This window comes from Pyrus communis, chromosome 14, assembly GCF_041283825.1.
Source record: "Pyrus communis isolate YQ-2024b chromosome 14, ASM4128382v1, whole genome shotgun sequence".
In the NCBI taxonomy this organism is placed as follows: Eukaryota; Viridiplantae; Streptophyta; class Magnoliopsida; order Rosales; family Rosaceae; genus Pyrus; species Pyrus communis.
In genome coordinates this window covers 17890032-17910972 of record NC_142578.1, presented here as the reverse complement: position 1 = coordinate 17910972, position 20941 = coordinate 17890032, and the positions used below count along the sequence as shown (strand labels likewise).

Genomic DNA, 20941 nt, shown 5'->3' with positions numbered 1-20941 from the left:
TGAACAAAATGATTGATGATGTTTTAAAGACGTACAAAAGAATGCATGAGATGATAATTCAGCCCACTGAGCAAACGTATTATTCTCTGGGAATGTTTTATGCTATGACAATCTTGTTTTAAAGAATTCGCCTCGGGGAGCGCCCTAGGGCACCCTTGGGGCTGGGCGGTGAGGCAAATGCCTTTGTTTTGCTGAAGTAAGTGAAATGCTTCGCCGAAGACGTTGAGGCGGCGAAGGTGCGCCTCAAGGCGTCTAGACGCCTTGTTTGCCCTTTTTTTTTATTTTTTATTTTAAAAAAACCATCCAAACCCAAAACGATGTCGTTTGGGTAAGGATTTTCAGTTTTAAACATCCTCTTCATACCATACCTTCGATCACCTTTGTTCGCCTCTACCTTTTTCGCCTTCTTGTTTCTTCTCCCTCGCACCAGAAGCTTAGAACAGAGAACACAGCCGCTGTTTGGAGCAGCACCGGTCGCCACGCCAAAGCTTGGAGCAGCACCGTTAGCCCAGTGCCGTTAGCAAGATCCCAAAGGTTAGGGTTTCTAAAATTCTGAAAAAGTTAGGGATTTAGTTTTCTGGGGAAGAACTCTGTCTCTGCATGGCCTTGTTTGTAGAAATGTTTGAATAGTTAGTATTAGATAGAAAATAGAAAGTGCAGATAAGGGGATAATAATGGAAGATGCTAGTAGGTCAGAAAGTGTAGAGGGGTTAATAGACAGAAAAGTATATCCAGCTCCTTAGTTTAAACTAAAGCCACAATAAACTTATAGGTTGGGGTTTGTCTTTTTACACATTGACCACAAATATAAATTGCGGACAAGCCTCTGCATACTAGTTATAGATTGTGGTTTGTCACAATAATGTTAATTAATTGAATGCTTTGCTCCACTACTTGCATAAACCGTTTATTAACCGTTTGTGTGCGGTTTTGGAAATTGTTAGTATATAAATTAATAAATTGTTGGTTCATTAACTGTATGCATGCATCAAATGTTTACTGTGTAGGGCATTAAAGAATATGGCTTCTTCTAAGAAAGATTTTTCTTGGCAATGGACAAAAGATTTGGATCTTGTCACCAAGCACTTCTATTGTGTTTTTTGTAACCACAAATGCACGGGTTCAATTTCTAGATTCAAACATCATTTGGGTGGTGTAAGTTGGGAGGAATGATAAGTTGTAAAAAAGTCCCACCCAATGTGAAGGAAGAATGCTTTGCTAATGTTATGGGAACTAAAAAAAAGAGAAAAGCTAGCCATGAGTTGTGTCATGGTGGTGGAGAAGAAAGTGAAAGTGTCGATATATGTAAGTAATGGGAGTGGAAGTGTGAGTGCCACACATTCACAACAAATTGGTTCTTTTCTACCATCTAGGTCTAGGGGACCACTTGATAGGTATGTTACATTGGAAACTTGCCGAGCCACATTGAATATACCTTTCAAAAAAGAGGAAAGAAGACAAGCATCCCGAGCATTTGCACAATGGTTTTACACTAGTGTCATTCCATTCAATGCGGTAAACAATGAACATTATGTTAATGCAATGAAATCGGTATCCAATTTTGGTCCCGGCTGTAATGCTCCTGCAAGTCATGAATATAGAACTTGGATGCTCAAAGAAGAAGTTGAGGATGTACAAACTATGATGAAAGAACATCAAAAGGCTTGGAAAAGATATGGATGCATTATTATGTTGGATGGATGGTCGGATGGCAAAAAATAGGTGTTTAATCAACTTTCTTATCAATAACCCGCAAGGTACTTGGTTCTTGAACTCGATCGATGCATCAGTCTCTATTAAGAATGGAGATTTGTTGTATGGTTATTTGGATGATGTTATTCAAAAAATTGGTGAAGAGATTGTGGTTCAAGTTATATTCGACAATGCTTCAAACTACAAGAATGCTGGGGAAAAACTTATAGAGAAGAAAGAGAAGATGTGGTGGACTCCATGTGCGGCTCATTGCATTGATTTGATGCTAGAAGATATTTCTAAGATGGCATGGTTTGATGACACACTCAAATGTGCTAGGTGGATTTCAAAGTATCTATATGGGCATCAATGGGTACTAGCTTTGATGAGAAAGTACACCAACAATTCGGAAATTCTTCATCCGGCGATCATTAGGTTTGCCACTTCTTTCCTTACACTACAAAGCTTAAAAAAGCAAAAGGAAAATCTTGTTGCTTTGTTTGCCTCTCAAGAATTGTCGGAAAGTACCTATGCAAAATCCCGTGAAGCAAAGTTGGCTAAGCATCATGTGTTACATGATCGTGAGTTTTGGGGTCGATTTTCCTTTTGCATTAAGGGTGTTCTTCCTCTTGTTTGTGTTTTGAGAGAGGTTGATTCGGAGGAGAGACCTCCCATAGGTTTTATATATGAGTTGATGGATGCTGCAAAAGAGAAAATTGCAAGCAATCTTAACAAAGTGGAGAAAAAATAAATGCCTATTTGGAGAAAGATAGATCGTAGATGGGACAATCAACTTCATCAACCCCTATATGCGGCGAGCTATTACTTAAACCCACAATTTCAATATAAGGATAATTTCTCAGATACTGATGAAGTGCAAAATAGGTTGTTTGCTTGCATGGATAAGATGCCTGGGAAAGGGAAAGCACGTGAAGAGGCTGATTGTCAATTGGATTTATTTACTGATAAGCGTGGTCTATTTGCGGATTCTATGGCTATGCAAACTAGGAAAAAGCGAACACCAAGTAAGATTTAATTAGTCAATTGTTAATATCTTTTTATCATTAACCCTTAAATTACTTACCTTACTAATATTGTTTTTTTAGCGGCTTGGTGAGAGCGCTTTGGGCATAAAACACCCGAGTTAAGGAAGTTTGTTGTCCAAGTTCTAAGCCTTACTTGTAGTGCGTCGGGATGTGAGAGGAATTGCAGCGCATTTTCAATGGTAATTAAATATATTATTAATTTATTAGTATCTTAGGTGTTATTTTTGCTTAAGACGATTAGACTTGAGTAATAGAATTGATTTATTTGTAGATTCATACAAAAAGAAGGAATATACTTGAACACAAGGCTTAATGCTTTAGCCTATGTCAAGTATAATTTGGCTTTACAACAGAGAAGTAAGAAAATTAGGGAGAAGTATGATCCTATTGTTGTGGAAGAAATTGCCTCCGATGATGAATGGATAACGGAGATAGAAGATCCCGTTCTTCACGAAGATCCTACATGGCTTGAGGATGAGTTATTGTATAATGTTGAGGCCATAAGGAATGTGCCACCCCCGGTTTATAAAGGTGGCCTATACATTCGAGAACCTAGAGAGTCTTCTCTTCCTCCTCCTCGTGAGCCTACTCCTCCTCCTCCTCGCGAGCTTACTCAACCTCGAGGTCCTATTACATACAAAAGAAAACGAGGTGATGAAGAATCCTCAAGTTGAAGAAATATGGAGTATGATTCGGAAGAATCTTTTGATGAATTGATGACATACCCTACAAGGTCATCTAGAGTTGGCAATGAAAAGGATGATGCCTTTTATTTAGAATTAGATGATGAGGATTTGGATGATTGATTGATATCTTTGTTTGTATTTTGATTTCTATGAAGAAGATTTGGATGAATGATTGTTTTCTTTGTTTGTATTACCTTTTGAATGATGAATTTGGATGATATTACCTTTGAATGATGAATTTAGATGATATTATCTTTTGAATGACTATGGATTTGAATGAAAAATTGAGAATGAATGTTTATTTTACATGGTATTATTTTTATACAATTAAATGTATAATATATAAAACATATATATATATATATATATAATTAAATCCCATAAGGCTTCGCCTCACGCCTAGGCCGAGCTTTGCCTCGAACGCCTCGCCCACGCCTCACTCTTTTAATACATTGGTACTTGCTGATGAACTTTATTCGTGGTGGTTACTTTGAGAGAGTGATGGAGATCATTGACTATATGAAGAAACGTGATATGTACACTGACAAATGTGGTATGTTCCAAGAGAAGTTTAATATGACCTGAGACTATTTACTGCAACATTCTTGCTGCTTGCCTTTGAAGACTAATATCAAATTGGTAGGAACTTAATTTGGATGTTGCAAGTAAATATAGGAGACTTAGAAGTCAAATATGAGGGTAAATTTGATTCACTATCATATCTGTTGAATTGCCATTTTTCAGTCATACTTGAGCATCGAGCAGTTCGTTCTATATCTGTTGGTATGATGGAGCTCAGATTATTCTCTTTGTTTTTCCCCTTTGGAGAGTTGTAGGTTAATCTACTGTTACCAATAAATAGGTTATGTAACCAAACCTTTGTTAAAGATGTGTTTTTTTCTTCTTCTTATTAGCTCATTTCTATCTTCTTTTGCGCCCTCTTATTCGTTTTTATACCTCCTGGAAGCAGAGCGGTTCTTCACTGTTGGAGGTTTGATTTGAATTGTTTGTCCTTCAACTTTAAGTGCTGGGATGCACGAGGAGATAGAAGACTAGCAAAACGTTGATTTTTCAAGGCAGTTACCAGTTACTATAAAGAAGATGAAGAGAGTCAAGGAGAACGAGGTTGATAGGGTAGGCTCCCTTGTAGAATTTTTTTTAGTGGGTAGTAATTTTCACACTCTAGTATTCTCCTCTTGCACTCTTTTTGTTTCTGTCATTTGAGTCTCCCTTGATTCATTCAATCGAAGGTCTAGGGAAAAAGGGAACAAATTGCAGGAGGAGAAAAGTGGAATGTGGAAATACCTTTCCCTTTTTCAACTATTGTTTTCATTTTGATTGTATGAATTAGATAAAGCATAGAACTGAGTGGTTGTTAACATTCTATGTAATGTGTTAGTGTGTAGATCATCTGCAAAACGCCTTTTGATGCCTAATTTTTTGTTGTTCAATATAATCACAAACAGCTAGTAAGGTGAACAAGGGCAGAAGTCTTTGCAATTGCATTACTACAATGATTGTGCCACTTGCTTCTTGCAGGTCAACATTACGTTCTTGAGTCTCATCTTACTGCACGGGTTTAATGCACCTTAATTGAGTTTTATTGCAACCACTTTAGCTGATGTTCCTTGAATGTTCATGAACAATACATTATTGACTTTCACACCCGATACCTATATATTGAAGCACAATAGACGAAAATGTGTAAATAGATGTTAACTAGTAAAGTCGTTAATTGAATCAAGCATATACCTGACCAAGGTAGTTAAGGTTGTGTGGGCAGTAATGAGATTAATTGGACACCTTGAACAAACCCTTGGCTTGGCCTTGCCCAAGACTTGATCCTCAAACTGTCTTGCCCGCCCTTGAAAATCGCATCCTTGGCGGTCATATTTTGAACTCCTTCCTTTTCTAAGTCTTTGGGCAAACTCCATATGCTGCAATTGGCACACCTTTATATGCATTAGCAAAAACTATATTCCACGTGTTACAATATTAGTGAATATTTATTGGATACTGTGATGTAAACTTCGTATAGATAAGCAAATGCAGTACAGGAACTACAAAATTTAACCTAATGCCATAACTTGGTCGACACGATATGTGCTCAATCCACAAGTCCTTGGTGCTGGGGCCAATTGAGACGCATTCATCTCCCGTTTTGATGGTTCTTGATAATTGAACATAGATGCCTGATAGGGGCATATTTATGCACCTTAGTTTAGCTTGTCTTGTGCATTTAAAGTGTTTTTCCTTAGTAAAGTAGTCTTTTAAGCTAGTTTTATGTATTTTCAGGATTTAAGGGCAAAGTATGCAAAAGGATGCATTTTGGAGCCTTTTGGAGCAAATTAGAGATTGGAATGGATATCATATGCTTGGAGCCAAGAGGATGGACGAAATTGAAGACTTGAAGTAGGAAAGTTAAATCCTAAAAGACCTCATGTTTGAGCAACATTGAAGACTCCTATCCATTCTAAGTCACAAAACAAAGTCTCTTGCATCATCAAAGTCCTTGCCGTGTATCCCCTTTGTGTTTGCATTCCTTGCCGTGCAAGGGAGGGCATTCTTTCCTATTCTAAAGCATTCAAACACATTCCTTTTTCATATCAAACTCAACCATAATTCACATATCCTTTTCTATTTCAAAGTCCTTGCCTAATTTCAGAAATAAATGACATTCTCCTTCTCACAAGTGAATGCCGCAAGTTACTTCCTTTTCCCTTTAAATTCTGACTTTGTGTTTCCTATTCTTAAAGAATTTGGAGTTAATTCTTTTCCTAAACTAAGTAATAAAACTCTAGGGATTCTTTCTTTCAAATAAATACCAAGGCCGTACCTTTCATTCACCCTAATCACTCACATACACAACCTGCCATCATTCCAGAAAATCCTCACTTTGCCGTGCATTTCATATCCACTTTCCAGCATTCCATTTCATTATTGCAGCCACCATTCACTCTTTAATCCACATGCATTCATCATCATTCACCCTAGCTTTAATTCACATGCATTTTCAGCACCAAAAAAGCCATTGCCGTGCATAACCCATCCCATTTCCAGCTTTTCCCCTACCAATTCCAGCACATCCATTCACTCTTCATGATGGCAGCCACATTCTCTCCTAGCTGTCATATTCCCTCTTTTAATCATTCATCTACCTATAAATAAGCATCCATTGCAGCCACAAAACATTCATTCCCATTCATACACAATTCACCACAGAAATTCTATCAAAATCTCCCTTTGCCGTGCACCCCACTTCCAATTCCAGCATCTTCCCTTCCATTTCCACAACTCCCCACTCCATTCCACATACAAATACCCTCCAAAACACTATCCTTAGACCTCGTGCCGCAACAAAGAGGAAGAGAAGAGGGTCTAAACGTTCATACAATTCAAGTTAGAGTTGTTGGAATGTTTAGGTGTTTCTTTTCCTTTGATTTCAATGTTTAATTTCAATTCTCTTTGTTTTGTACGTATGAGGAACTAAACCCCCTTTAGCTAGGGGGTGATTCGAAACCATGTTTATGCTTGCAATATGAATTGATTACCTTTGGTTGGAATTTCATAAGTTGTGGATTCAATTTGTTTAACCGTTTGATTGATAACTTATTTATGTATGTTTATTGAGAGTGCACGCTTAATTTTCATGCATGAATATGACGCTAGAATATAAGTGAGTTTCACCTAATAGTTATGAACTTATATTCACAAGTAGTGGAGGTTGCTTATAAACAATTGCGTTAAATGAATTCTTGGCACTAGTTTCATGCTCATCATAGTAACGAAGGCCTCGTCAACACTTATAGTTTTCATGATGCTTAATGATCTTTGATTGTATCTTTATTGTGCTTTTCATGTAAAGGACTTTTGGAGAATGTTGTGAATTGCGTTGCGCAAACCCATCAAATTCATTAACTTAAGGAGAACTTGACGATTAATTTAAGCGGACCTAATTAACCCGGGGTGTTGAGTTTCATAATTTATCGAAAGACCAATTAAAAATCATCTTGTATGCAAGTGTAACATGTGTGGAGAAGAACCTCTTAGCTATTCCATCATCCATTGATTCATCACAGTTTGTTTTACAATCTGTTTTAATTATAATCTGTCCATTTAATTTAATCTCGTCCAAACACAATCCCCCCATATTTTGTTGAGTCTTAGTCATTCAAATCTGTTTATTTTGTGTTCTTAAGCATTTGGAGTCATAAACACTTTCAAATTCGTCCAAATTAAGTTCTAGTTTCTGTTTGAGTCAATTTGATTGTTTTAGGCAGTTTGAGTGTTTCAAATATGTTTTGAGTCATAGTAGTCTTGTTAAGAGTCTTTAAGTTTAATTTTTGTGTTTTTAAGTCAATTCAAATTAGATTAGCACCCTTAGTTAATCCCCGGTTAGAACGATCCCTACTTACATCATTACTACAATTGTCACAAATAGGGTTTAATTTGTGTGTCACATAAGTTTCGCATCAATGCCATCAATGTTGGATCTATTGCCAGAGGCAATGATTTTGACCTCTTGAATGTTAACATCTTGGCACCTGTTTTTCACAATATGGAGCATCGGTTGTTCGACGCATTAGCTCGTTGATCCTAGTTTAGTTAAGCCCAATGCATGATATTATAACCGTTGCAAGCTGGGGCAATAAGTGCTTCCGACTGACTTGCACGCCTGCAAGGAATTATCATAGCGGAATCACGTAGAGGCACAAGGTGCACTTCATGCATCTATAAAAGTTTGAGTTGAATCAGTTATAACATTCGGCTTAGCTCTAAAGCGCAAAACGTAAGTTAAGGTAGTACTCCCAGCAACAAAATGATTTGTGTAAGATAAAGAGAGATGAGTTTTTTTTTCTTCCTTTTTTGTGATGAAACCAGGATGAGGCAAGCAGAGAATAAAACTGAAACCAATGGGAGAGAGAAGATGAAAAGAGAGAGACCTCTATTCGGGGGTTTGGATTTAGGAGGGAAGATGGAAAGATTATGCGTTCCTAGCTGCACGATTCTATTGAACGCCACAATTTTGGGATCTCGAGGCTTTGGACAGAAAGATTTGAATGGAATTTTAATCTAATAAGTATGAGGTTCAAGTGGTGGATTGTTCTAGTGGTTATGACCTTCATCTTCAACCCCTGTGTTTCAAGTTTAAACTCTCCACAATCCACCTAAAAAATGACATAAGGATAAAAAACAGTGTGTTGAATTTTTTTGTACATTTACCTAAATATAATTTGTAGCCACATCACCACTTAGTACTACGGTCTAGTAATATTCCTTTTCACTTGTAAGTAAATGTCTTAGGTTTGATTCTCGCCAAAGGTAAATTTAAACCACATTATAACCGCCCATTGTGAGGCTTAGCCAACTCCCCCACTCCCTTAGTGTAGATAATATCGTTTGTTAAAAAAAATAAAGAATTTTTAGCCACGTCTATTTCTTTTTTTGTGGTCAAACTAGAATCTTTCATTAATTAAATAAACTATTACATAAAATAGAAAGCGCTAAGGCAGTCCATAAACAAACATAATCTAAAAGGAAATACAACATATGGCCCAAAAAGAGCAAGCTCACAATAACAAAAACCTAGATTTGGAAGATTGCTACCTTCACCACAAAGCTGCGCCACTATCGCAATCCGCCATGACAACAAAAGGAAGAACCCACGAACAAGCTAGATGAATGGAAAATGGGGGTGAGCGAGCCACCCGTGTAAAAAGTGCTCCCATAATCCTACCAAATAGTGGTAAAAGCACTTTAACAACTACTCAACAACAAAGTGAGTCGCATATAAGAGACGCGATATGCCGAGTTGCAAAAGGTCGGCAGTAGAGGACTGATAATAGGGAGAAGCAACGGAGGAAGAAAGAGGCATAAAAGCCCAAATCTCAAACAAGCTCAAAGAAACTAGACATTAAGGAGGAATATTGGAAAAGCTGAAGAGAGGGGAAGGAATGAGTGGGGCTGAGAAGAAATAATTAGGAAATGGCATATAAACGTTCCCAAGTTAAAGACTAAGTGCTCGATTTAAGTCTTTAATAGTTTAGACTTTCTAGCAATCATACTTTAATATTAACCATTCATTTCTCATACTACTGAGTAGTCTAGACTATGAGGAGAAATTGCACGTTCGAGCCTTGATGCCTTTAACTGTTGAATATTTTAGGGAGCATTAATGAAAAGAGCTTGGGCTAACTTCAATTTAACCAAAAACCATATAATAACTTTATTCAATAAAAATGACATGAATTTTAATGAAAAATGACAAAAACTATAAGAAAACAAACCTAACTAAATAGCCCACGAGCTGGAAGCAAGCCCAAAGTGCAAAATATATTTTTTTTCCAATCCATGCCCCTGACTAAACACCACTTTCGTCAACCCAACCCGTTTAGAATTTTTATCATTTGCTTAATTTGTCTTATTGTCTTGCAATTGCATGTAATTTGTCTTATTGTATTGCAATTGCATGTGCAATTAGGCATGGGGTTATCAATATTTCATACATCAAATTATATTTCTTCTGCCATTATTGCTATTGTCGTCCTACTCACTTTCTTAATTATTTTTTTCAACTAAATTACTCAACCATCCACTATAGGATAGTTTTCTGATTAAATTTATCTTTTTATAGACAACTAGTTATGTAAACTGCCATCAAATTAAAATTACATAATAGTAATATCCCATTAAATTTTGATAGACAATAACGAATTAATTGTCTTGGATTGCAGCTTTACAAGTAGCCTTGTTATGTACTAGCATCAACCTGAAACAAATGAACCAAAAATGCATCAAAATCGTACTAAAAATTTAATATTTCTTGATTCTTCGAGTAAAAAAAGAATTTTTAATGAAAAGGGATTAGGCTAATTTTAATTTAACTAAAAACTACCTTAAACTATTTTTTAACCAAAATGGCCTAAAATTTAACCATAAGGACACATGCTGAATAAAAGAAATAGGTTGAATTAAAAGCCCAACACGTACTAAATATTTTTTTCCTTGCTTGCCCCTAATGGAACTTAACCTAAGCCCGTTACCAACTTCACGGTATTTACCATTCTACCAACATCCTCTCACCAACTGCCATTAATACAAAAAACAACTCACTGACACGATAACTTCCATGGTTATCTACCCACGTCTTATTTCGCAAACACAAATCCTCTTTCAAACAAGCAACAACACCAGAAAATTAAAAATAAACTTCAATTTCAACTTCCATTCCTGTTTCAAAAAGATACATTTGTAGACACAACCAAGAACCGATCCGCAGAAGAAACAGAGAATTTAGCAAAACTGTAAAATAGAGGTACTAATCTCATTTCCTTGTTATTTCTTACTTTCAAATTATGTTTGCATGTTTGTGATCCAAAAACTGAGCAATGTTTCTATAAGAAAACTGTAAAACGATGGATTTTGTTTTTAATGCACTATGATTACTACTAGTTTTTTTTTTCTTTTTTCTTTTTTCTTCAAATCAAGAACTAGTTCAAGTCTAGAAATAGTGTATTTTGCACTACTCTTCAAAAAAAAATTAAAAAAAAAAGAAAAAAAAACTGGTTTGTTAACTGTGTGTTTTCTTCCCTTTCAGAAATAGTGTTAGTTATTTTGGTTCAATCATAAATTGTGTGTAATTTTGCGGTAGTTCTAGAAATAGTGTGCATTATTTTTGGTTCAATTTTGCAGATCGTGTATGTTATATTGTTGTATTTCTTGAAATAGTGTTTATTTTGTTCCTTTCAAAAAATAGTGTGGGTTATTTTGGTTCAGTTTTTGAAATAATGTGGGTTATTTTGCTGTTATTTCATAAATAGTTTTTATTTTGTTCTATTCCCTAAATAGTGTGAGTTATATTGGCTCAATTTTCAGAACTGGTGTCGGTAATTTTGCTATAGTTCCAACAATAGTGTGGGTTATTTTGGTTCAGTTTCAGAAATAAGGTTTGTTATTTTGCTGTAATAGACACTATTTATGAAACTAGACCCATAAGTGGATACTATTTAAGAAACGAAACCAAGAATTAGACACTATTTTTAAAACTAAACCAATAGGTGAAAACTATTTATGAAATTGGACTATACATTATTTAAGAAACTAGACCAATAACTAAACACTATTTATGAAATTGGACCTATAAGTAAACACTATTTATGAAATGAAACCAAGACTTGGGCACTATTTCTAAAACCGATAGAGGATAAATGAGCATTAGAAAGCAATGTGAGAGAGATTTGTCAATCCTTGCATGCACTGTGTTTAAATCCATCTTACAAATCTTTGTAATGCTCACATAATGCACTTCTAATCCTTCATATCTAACGTTTGGTGATCTAATCCCTTTACCCACTTGACATCAAAATTTTGGGATTTGGAAGTTTTAACATTTTTCATGTTATAATTTGACATTTACATGTAAGATATAGCTGCATCACAGACACGCGACCGATAATCTAAACAAATTCAATACCCTTTTTCCCATATGGTGCTAATTTTTAAGAAATTTATCACCTTCCCCAACAAATTTATTCATGAAATAATTCAAAACATAAATTAATTTTCACCAAAAAATTCTCAGAATTATTTCCTACCTACCACCTGACACACCCCGACGGAAATCAAGGTGTGATGGGCGTCACGCGAGGGTGATGTAGCCATGTGCACAGTGCGGAAGGAAAAATAATAATAAAAATGCGAATAAATAAAAACCAACTACTAGCAGTACTAGCTAAGATAACATGCTAGTGTGAGATTAAGTGTGATAACACAATCAAAGCATAAGTAGCCTAAGTGCAGTCCAGCAGGACAAATACTAATTATACGACACCCAAAGGTGACCATACAATGGTGATAATTTGTCAAAGCTACCGTAGATTCCTCGCAAGCCACCAAAAAGCACTCTTAACTAGAACCTGGAGGGGCGCAAAACTAAAAGTGTGAGTAGGCAAAACAAAGCTTTTCAAAATCATTTCATTTCTCAAAAAGTTCTAACCTCTCACCATAAAACTTGTATAATTTCCCAGAAAATAGAATATATATATATACCACAACCAGATAATTTCCCAGAAAATAGAATATATATATATGTCAAACATCTCAACATAAAATATATGTAAGTCAGGTGATATAAATCAATGCAAATGATATATCAGCCGAAGTCACCTAACGTGTCATATCCCGCCCCGGGACGGATCACTTCCCGGGCCCGCTCCACCACCGTAGCACGATATTGTCCGCTTTGGGCTTACCATTCCCTCACGGTTTTGTTTTTGGGAACTCACAAGCAACTTCCAAGTGGGTCACCCATCATGGGATTGCTCTAGCCTCCTTCTCGCTTAACTTCGGAGTTCCTACGGAACTTGAAACCAGTGACCTCTCAAAAGGCCTCGTGCCAGGTAAGGATGAGAATATACATATAAGGATCACTTCCATGGGCGATGTGGGATGTCACAATCCACCCCCTCTAGGGGCCCGACGTCCTCGTTGGCACACCATGGCCAGGGTTAGGCTCTGATACCAAATGTCACATCCCAGCCCGGGGCGGATCACTTCCCGGGCCCACTCCACCACCATAGCACGATATTGTCCGCTTTGGGCTTACCATTCCCTCACGGTTTTCTTTTTGGGAACTCACGAGCAACTTCCCAGTGGGCCACCCATCATGGGATTCCTCTAGCCCCCTTCTCGCTTAACTTCGGAGTTCCTACGGAACCCGAAGCCAGTGAGCTCCCAAAAGGCCTCGTGTTGGGTAAGGATGGGAATATACATATAAGGATCACTTCCCTGGGCGATGTGGGATGTCATATAACATGACCTATACGGCTCAAATCCACATCTCAGGAAATATACCTGCACACGAGTCAAAATCACCTAAAGTGGTCTATACGACAAGACTGGGTGTAAATAAATACGCTCAAATGCTACGATCACATGAAGACTATGCGAGTAATCGTGGGTCACCTACAAGTCGGAACCACCTATAGTGGTCTGTACGACAGGACTGTGCACCTAACTTGGATCCAAGATGAGCGCATGGTGTGGGAGGTGAACATCACGTGAAGGATTGTGCCCTAACTTTGTACGGGAGCACCAACACCGGGGTGCAAGTTTATGAGTTCTCAACACATCGCACATAATTATCAATCTCACAACCATAATCTATAAACTTACCTGGCTACCTATGCGTCCGTAGCACCAATCATAAATATATGCAACTACTAATGCATGAGTAAAATAGGCAGATACTTTGCATGGCATTTCAAGACGTATAATCATTCAAATTCATTTTCTGGGAAAAATACCAAGTATATAGGTATATACTGAAAACCAAAAGCCCACTCACTGGTATGTGGAAGGGTTGTAGCCCCCGAGCCTGGATTGACTGCGCTCGTTCTGAGGATATGTCTCACCTATATGCGAAACAACTATATAAACGTTAATTTAAAGCACATAAACAAAACTAGCTAATAACTTCTCATACATCGCTCAAATGAGGTGTTTGAATATATCAACGTGATCTACCCAACACCATGAACATCCCCATATTTTAAGAAAAATTTTCCGCCCACCCACGTGCCACCATGCGCCGGCCACGCGCAGGCACGTGCCTGGCACACGTACGAAAACCCTAACGGCGTTAAGGAATATTCCTTCCAAAAATGGAATATAATGTTATATATACCTGACGCCGTTAGTATATTCCATCAAAGTTGATGGAATATTCTCCTTCTCCTTCCTTGGTTCGTCGAAGTTCGATGCCAGTTGCTGCTCATCTCCGGTTTTTGGAAAAACTTCAAAGCTTGATAACTGACTCATTTCTTAACAAAAAAACCATGAAATTTGTACCAAAATGAAGCTAACAACGAGTAGAACAAAACCTTACCACTTTTAGGACTTAACTACAATGGAATCTTGCCGAAAAAACCCACGATAATCTGGTTAAACTTGAAACTCACCAAACTCAACTTCCCAACGTCCAAAACACTTCGTTTTTTCTTCTCCGAGCTTCGTGAAGACTTTCTACAGCTCCTTAGAAGCTTAAAAACGTCCAAAAACTTCACGATCACGATTGCATGAACAGTACCCAAATCGGAGTTCACGAGAAACTAGGGTTTTTGAAGGTTTCACGTCCAACCAAAGGTATGGATCGACTCCTGAGCTTGAAAGGAGTCCAAAAACACCAAGAATGATCTCAATCTACGATTGGAAGGGTTGGTTTGAGGTTTGTCCGTACAATTGTACGGAAATGGAAGAAAATCCGACAGAGAAGAGAAAGAGTACATGGGTTGAGGGTGTGTGTGTGTGTAGTCCTCGTTGGGTCACCAACCAAAACAAAACCTTAAGTCTTTTAGTTCTAATTGGGTCCAAATAAGTTGGACTAAACTTATTTGGTCCACAACCAAAGTGCATGTCACACAACGCCATTTAACATTCAAGGGTAAAATAATCATTCCACGCTAGCAAGGATAAAATAATATATCCATTCGGGATGGGCTCATTTGCTTATGATTCGAAAAAATGGTGGATTCGAATGGAAATGAAAATGAAAACAGAGATTAGGTGGAGAGATCAATTCAATTACAAAAATGGAGGAATTGTTTATGTGCAAAGGAAAGATCGTGATTAGGCGGAGGGCTTGAGAAATGGAGATCGAGAAATAGAGATTAGGGGGGGTAAGGATCGAGAAAGGGAGAGAGGATTAAACGGAAAAAAGATTGTCGTTAGGGTAGCCATTAAATAAACTTAGGTCATCTCCAACTGAAGGGTCCAAAGGGCCAAAGGGTCGAAAATAACCTGAAAATCATCTCCAACCGAGAGTTAGGCCAGAGGGCTATGGAATCTGAGAGGGCCCCACGGAATCAGAGAGAGCTAGAGGGCTGGCTGCATGGGTGGCCAAAAAATAGAGCATTCTTGTTGGTTATAACCGACAAGATTGCTTAAAAAAAAATTTGAATACAACGGCTAGTCAGCTAGCCGTTGAATTCAATTTTTATTTTGGTTTTTTGGGCCAATTTTTTGTTTTGTTTTTTTGTTTTTTTTTTTTTTTTGTTAAGATTTAAAGTTTTGAAATCCTTTTAGCGCTCGTTTGCATGTGTTTTTAAAATTCTAATCTTTTTTTTCCTATAAATATCTAAACCATTCATTAAATTTAAGTTCTAATTTTTTTGGTTTTTTGGGCTAGTTATCGTTGTAGTTTTTAAATTTAAGTTGTTGGATTTGAATTTAAGTTATTGTAGTTTTTAAATTTAAATAATAAATTATGTTTGACCCTCGGTTGGAGACGGTTTTTTGTGACAGGGCTAAAACGAGCCATCTGGCCAGCCATCGGTTGGAGATGGCCTTATTATCTAGTTGTTTTTTTTTTTTTTTTTGGTTAAGATTCAAAGTTTTGAAATCCTTGTAGCGCTCGTTTGCATGCGCTTTTAAAATGACTGAAAGTAGTTTTGGTAAAATTTTTTTTAGAATCTATCTTTAGTAAAAATACAAGTAAATCTTGAAAAACACTTAAAGTGCGTCCTGGAAGAAGCACTTAAAGTGCGTCCTGGAAGAAGCACTTAAAGTGCGTCCTGGAAGAAGCACTTAAAGTGCGTCCTGGAAGAAGCACTTAAAGTGCGTCCTGGAAGAAGCACATACAGAAGCACCAATTATGTGCGTTTGGAATCTAAAAACATTTTCTCTAAAAACACTTTCAATTATTTTAAAAGTACATCTAAACAAGCCCTCAGTTAGTTTTCTTTATTTTTTATAAAAATATTTTAGTCGTCTAGATTACAATGGCTCCAGAACTCCGCCAACCAACTCAAAAACCTTTCGAACAAATAAATCAGTCGAACAAAGCGACGGTGCTGGTCTTTCCACGTTACCATGCAGCTCATCGTGCTTTCGATTATGGACACGTGGAAAGCCAGTCGTTCATCGTACACAAACCTCGCACGTGCAGAATCTGTACACTAACAGGCTGCATCAGTTAGTCGCACGTACGAAACGCTTCCGACTATAAATTTGGAAGGCAGAAGCTGGTCCGCTGAAAAGAGAAAGAGCAAAGCTCCCCTCCGGCGAATTCCGGATAGAAATTATCGTCATTTTCAGTTAGATTCTTGATTTATAGCTTGATTAATTTTGTTTTGTTATCATCATTTTCAGTAATCCAATAGAAGTTATCGTTTTTCCGGCGAATTCCGTTTCCAAGCCGACCCAGAAATCAGCCGAATAGCGTAGAGAAAGGGGGGAATCTCATTTTCGTTATGCCAACTTGGGTTAAGGAGAATCCCATTATTTATTAGTGGTCATGCCGTACCGTGTTCGTGAAAATCTGTTCATCGGCAACATCAGTGATGCAGCAGAGATTCTCCAAAATGGTAGCACAGAGAACACGCATATTCTATCGCTTCTTACTTCAGCGTCGATATCGTTTTTCTTCGAATGGAAGGGTTTAACAATTCCCACAGAGGAAATTAAGAAGGTGTATGCTGGCGGGTCTGGTGGTGCCTCGGCTTCCGAGGATGATTCCGGTGACGGGAAAAAAAGTTGTTCAGCGTCCGATAAGCTTTTGTACTTGTTGGAATATGCAGGCAAGGATTTGAAGCTGGTGAGAATGGGGGTTCCACTGAGAGATATGGAGAATGAAGATTTGTTGGATCATTTGGACGTGTGTTTGGATTTTATTGATAAGAGTAGAAAAGAGGGGTCTGTTTTGGTCCATTGCTTTGCTGGCGTGTCTAGAAGGTACTCATCATTTTGACCCTTTATCATTTTTCTGTTTAGTTTTATTCTGGTTCTTGCTAATACCTTCACTCGGCTTGATTACCACAAGTGAACGTACTGCGTGTCTTTTAATACTATTTTTGCTTGTTGTGACTGATAGTATCCTCTTCGCTTTTGGGTTTTATTTTTCTTAAACCTGCAAGTTTTGTTAGAAAAGTTAACAATTAGAGCTGCGGACAATTCTACAAACATATATCGGAAATTGTCAAAAGGCCCACATGCTCTTAGTTTTTCCAGTTTTCTGAATCCAAATTTATAGCGTTTTCAACCTTCTTTGCATGTGTCCATTGCAGTGCAGCTATCATTACGGCATATCTGATGAGAACAGAACATCTATCACAAGAAGGTGTGACAAATCCATTTTAAGTATTGCTAGTCTTCATATATAGCTGATTGCTGCTGTTGTATTTTTTTTGAAATCCAAATGGTTCTTCTCAGTTTGAGATAAAAATAGTTTTGACAAGCGTGTATAACTTGAAAGGGTATAAAAATGTCTAAGTAATTGAATTGGGCAAAAAATACAGCCAATTAATGCTTAACTGCTCAGACTTTAACCCCTTTCTTCCCTCATACGTATTCCTACAGATGCACTAAAATCCCTGCGGCAAATCTGTAAGTCTGTTTGCCCCAATGATGGTTTTCTTGATCAGGTGATGCAAACACTTAATGACATTACATTCTGATATACTCATTTGCAATTAGCCCATAATGAATTGTACTCTTCTATTTGATCCTCGCAGCTAAAAATGTATGAGAATATGGGCTTCAAGGTGGATCATGCCAGCCCCATATATAGGTCTTTTCACCTGAAAGTATTAGGTACACTTTCCTTTCTTTTTTCTTTTCTCCACCTTCTCTCCCTTCCCCTCCACCTCTTTCCTTATGTCCCACATGATCTGTCTTAATGAAGGGATGATTGATACATCATGTTTTCATGTTTTAATTTTTTAAAATTTTGATGTGGGAGCTGATAAAAGAGTTCCATAGAGACTAGGCTATAATTCTTGTGCTCTAAGTGGCAAGTTATCATATTTCTGCTTTGCTTGAGTGTCATGTCATACTCATTATAAAACTTATTGTCAGAAAGATAGTAAGGAACATTGCCTTACCTATTTGGATGTGCACCATTATAGGCTGGCAATGGATCAAGCCATGTGTTTTGACCAGTTGAAAGCAATACATTTCACAAGCCCAACTATATAGAACCATGGGGTAATTCATTGCAATTTAAGCTTTATCCGTCATAGGTCAAAAGAATTTTTTTTAGAGAGAAGTGGATCAAGTGTTTTTTGTTTTCCAATATCAAAACTGCAACCTGTCTCCCCCCTGCGGATGTTGAATCAACTTTTGGGTGGTTATTGCCCAATGAATGTCTTTTGAGAAGTTTGAGGGATGGTGTTTTCGATGGAGTCAATGGCGAATTATTGCTCAACGGATGTCTTTGGGACCATGTGTTTCATTTTGATGCAGTCAGGTCAAATTTTTGATATATTTCGGCGTGCAAATAGGAGCATACTTTGGTGGATGTCGTAGTCCAACTTTGTAGCAAACAGAGAAAGTCTGTCTTGGATGGTAAATGGAAGAAACTCTGAAAAGAACTCCACAACAACAACAACAAAGCCTTTTCCCACTAAGTGGGGTCGGCTGTATAAATCCTAGATTGCCATTGCGCTCGGTTATGTGCCATGTCTTCCATTAGTTGCAAGTACTCTTAAGTCTTTTCTTAGAGTCTCTTCCAAAGTTTTCCTAGGTCTTCCTCTACCCCTTCGGCCCTAAACCTCTGTCCCGTAATCGCATCTTCTAACCGGAGCGTCAGTAGGCCTTCGTATCATATCTCCAAACCACTGTAACCGATTTTCTCTCATCTTTCCTTCAATTTCAGCTACTCCTATTTTACCTCGGATATCCTCATTCCTAATCTTATCCTTTCTCGTGTGCCCACACATCCAACGAAGCATCCTCATCTCCGCTAATGGAGATGAGTTATAACCCTTAAACTAACCGTAATCTTAACCATATAAATGCTTAGGAGTACTAACATTAAAACAGCTAAAATGCTGCTACAGTACCCATGAACTCTAGCTGAAAATGTCTTGTCCCCTCATCTACCACCTAACCTTCTACCACCTAACCTATTAACAGAAGAAAAGAAATGTTTAGTGGAACAGCAGTGACAATTTTGGAAGGAATAGGAAGGCAGTTTTCTTTATGTTCATTTACTATGTGCATCGTTTGGGTCAGCACAGGATATGCCATAACCTACTCATTTTTGGTGGAGTTTTCAAATTTATTGGTAAATGTGAATTTCTGTTTCACTGCTATAATTGAAATACACCCCATCATTTCAGGTGAATCTTATCATCGTGGGAATAGAATAGACAGTTCTATATTTAGAGCCGATCCTGGTGTGGCTACTGAAGTTGCCTCTGGAGTGGAAGCAACTTCAAATGAAGGAAAAACTGTTAAACCAGCTTTCCGCTGCAAGAAATGTCGAAGAGTTGTTGCATTGCAGGACAATGTTGTGGATCACATTCCAGGTGAGGGAGAGCAATCCTTCGGTTGGCACAAGCGAAAAAGTAGCAACTCATATAATAAGTCTGAGGATTCTGAATCTGTATGTTCATCCATTTTTGTTGAGCCTCTAAAGTGGATGGCAGCAGGTAAATTTACATCTCTCAATTCCTTTTTTTGTAGGCTCATGTCCTTGTGACCTGCTTTGATTAATTTGAATGCTGTAGAATTGGATGAGCACTCTTCCATTTTTGTGCCCGTATGACCTGCCTTTTCCATTGCCACAATAGTTAATCAAGCAAGTAGCGGACTGTTGTTGAATGGGATTTACTTGGTTTTGTTTAATTTGATTGTTATGACATAATGACATAAATATTACAGTTGTTCAACTTGGATGTTATATAATCAATTTGTAGCTTAAGATTCAATTAATTGTGAATTTATTAATTGCTGGTGGCATCTTCTCCATTACACAGTCGAAGAAGGTGCAATGGAGGGAAAGTTGTCCTGTGTGCATTGCGAGGCTCGCTTGGGTTACTTCAATTGGGCAGGCACCCAATGCAGTTGTGGAAGCTGGATCACCCCTGCCTTCCAGCTCCACAAAAGCCGAGTTGACATCAGCACCATCTAATATCTGTCAAAAAAAAAGGAGAAAGGGTCCAATACCTCTCCAAGGAATATTTAGAACTTCAGTAGTGCCAGAATACCGTTTAACAAGGTATAAAATTTCGGAGACAATCAGCTATCCACAGAGGAAAAGGAGTCTTGTTTATCAAGTTTTTCATACTGTGTACTGAGGTTTCATGATGTTTGGTTAAAATGGTCCATTTGAGACATTCAACAGAACATGTCAAGTTGAGAGATTATCTAACAAAACGTTAAGAGCAAAGGCGGTTGAGATTAACAAAATGTTTTATGTTTTTATCGCAAGGGACTCTTTACCACAGTAATGGAAATAAGTTGTGCCCTGCATTTCGGCATGGGTTTGAATCTCATCGGCTCCTAATTTAACGTTTAATCTAACGAAATTTATCGTTTGTATCAAATAGAAAATGACGTCTAATTCGTGTCAATTAGATTTTGTTTCTGTAGTTTTGATTTGAAAACAAGTCAGTTGGGCCTAATGGCGTAATGAGATTCAAACTTTTAGTAAAATGTTTGGGTAATTTTATTTACATCAATTTAATATCTCTTTACACCCAACTTACTTTTTATACTAATTTTATTTTTAATTAAACT

The 20941-nt window shown here is 37.5% G+C and overlaps 1 protein-coding gene and 1 pseudogene across 1 annotated transcript; both read left to right on the top strand.

Annotated features, from left to right (window-relative positions):
• The first annotated feature begins 1960 nt into the window (after window positions 1-1960).
• On the top strand, window positions 1961-3412 carry LOC148691316 (uncharacterized; annotated as a pseudogene).
• Window positions 3413-16400: 12988 nt separating this feature from the next.
• Window positions 16401-20611, top strand: LOC137712187 (uncharacterized). The gene is made up of 6 exons (XM_088684781.1): window positions 16401-17152; window positions 17485-17537; window positions 17777-17841; window positions 17932-18010; window positions 19540-19851; window positions 20179-20611. The coding sequence occupies exons 1-6, from the start codon at window positions 16716-16718 to the stop codon at window positions 20331-20333; spliced, it is 1101 nt and encodes a 366-aa protein (XP_088540907.1). The 5' UTR covers window positions 16401-16715; the 3' UTR covers window positions 20334-20611.
• Window positions 20612-20941: the final 330 nt, after the last annotated feature.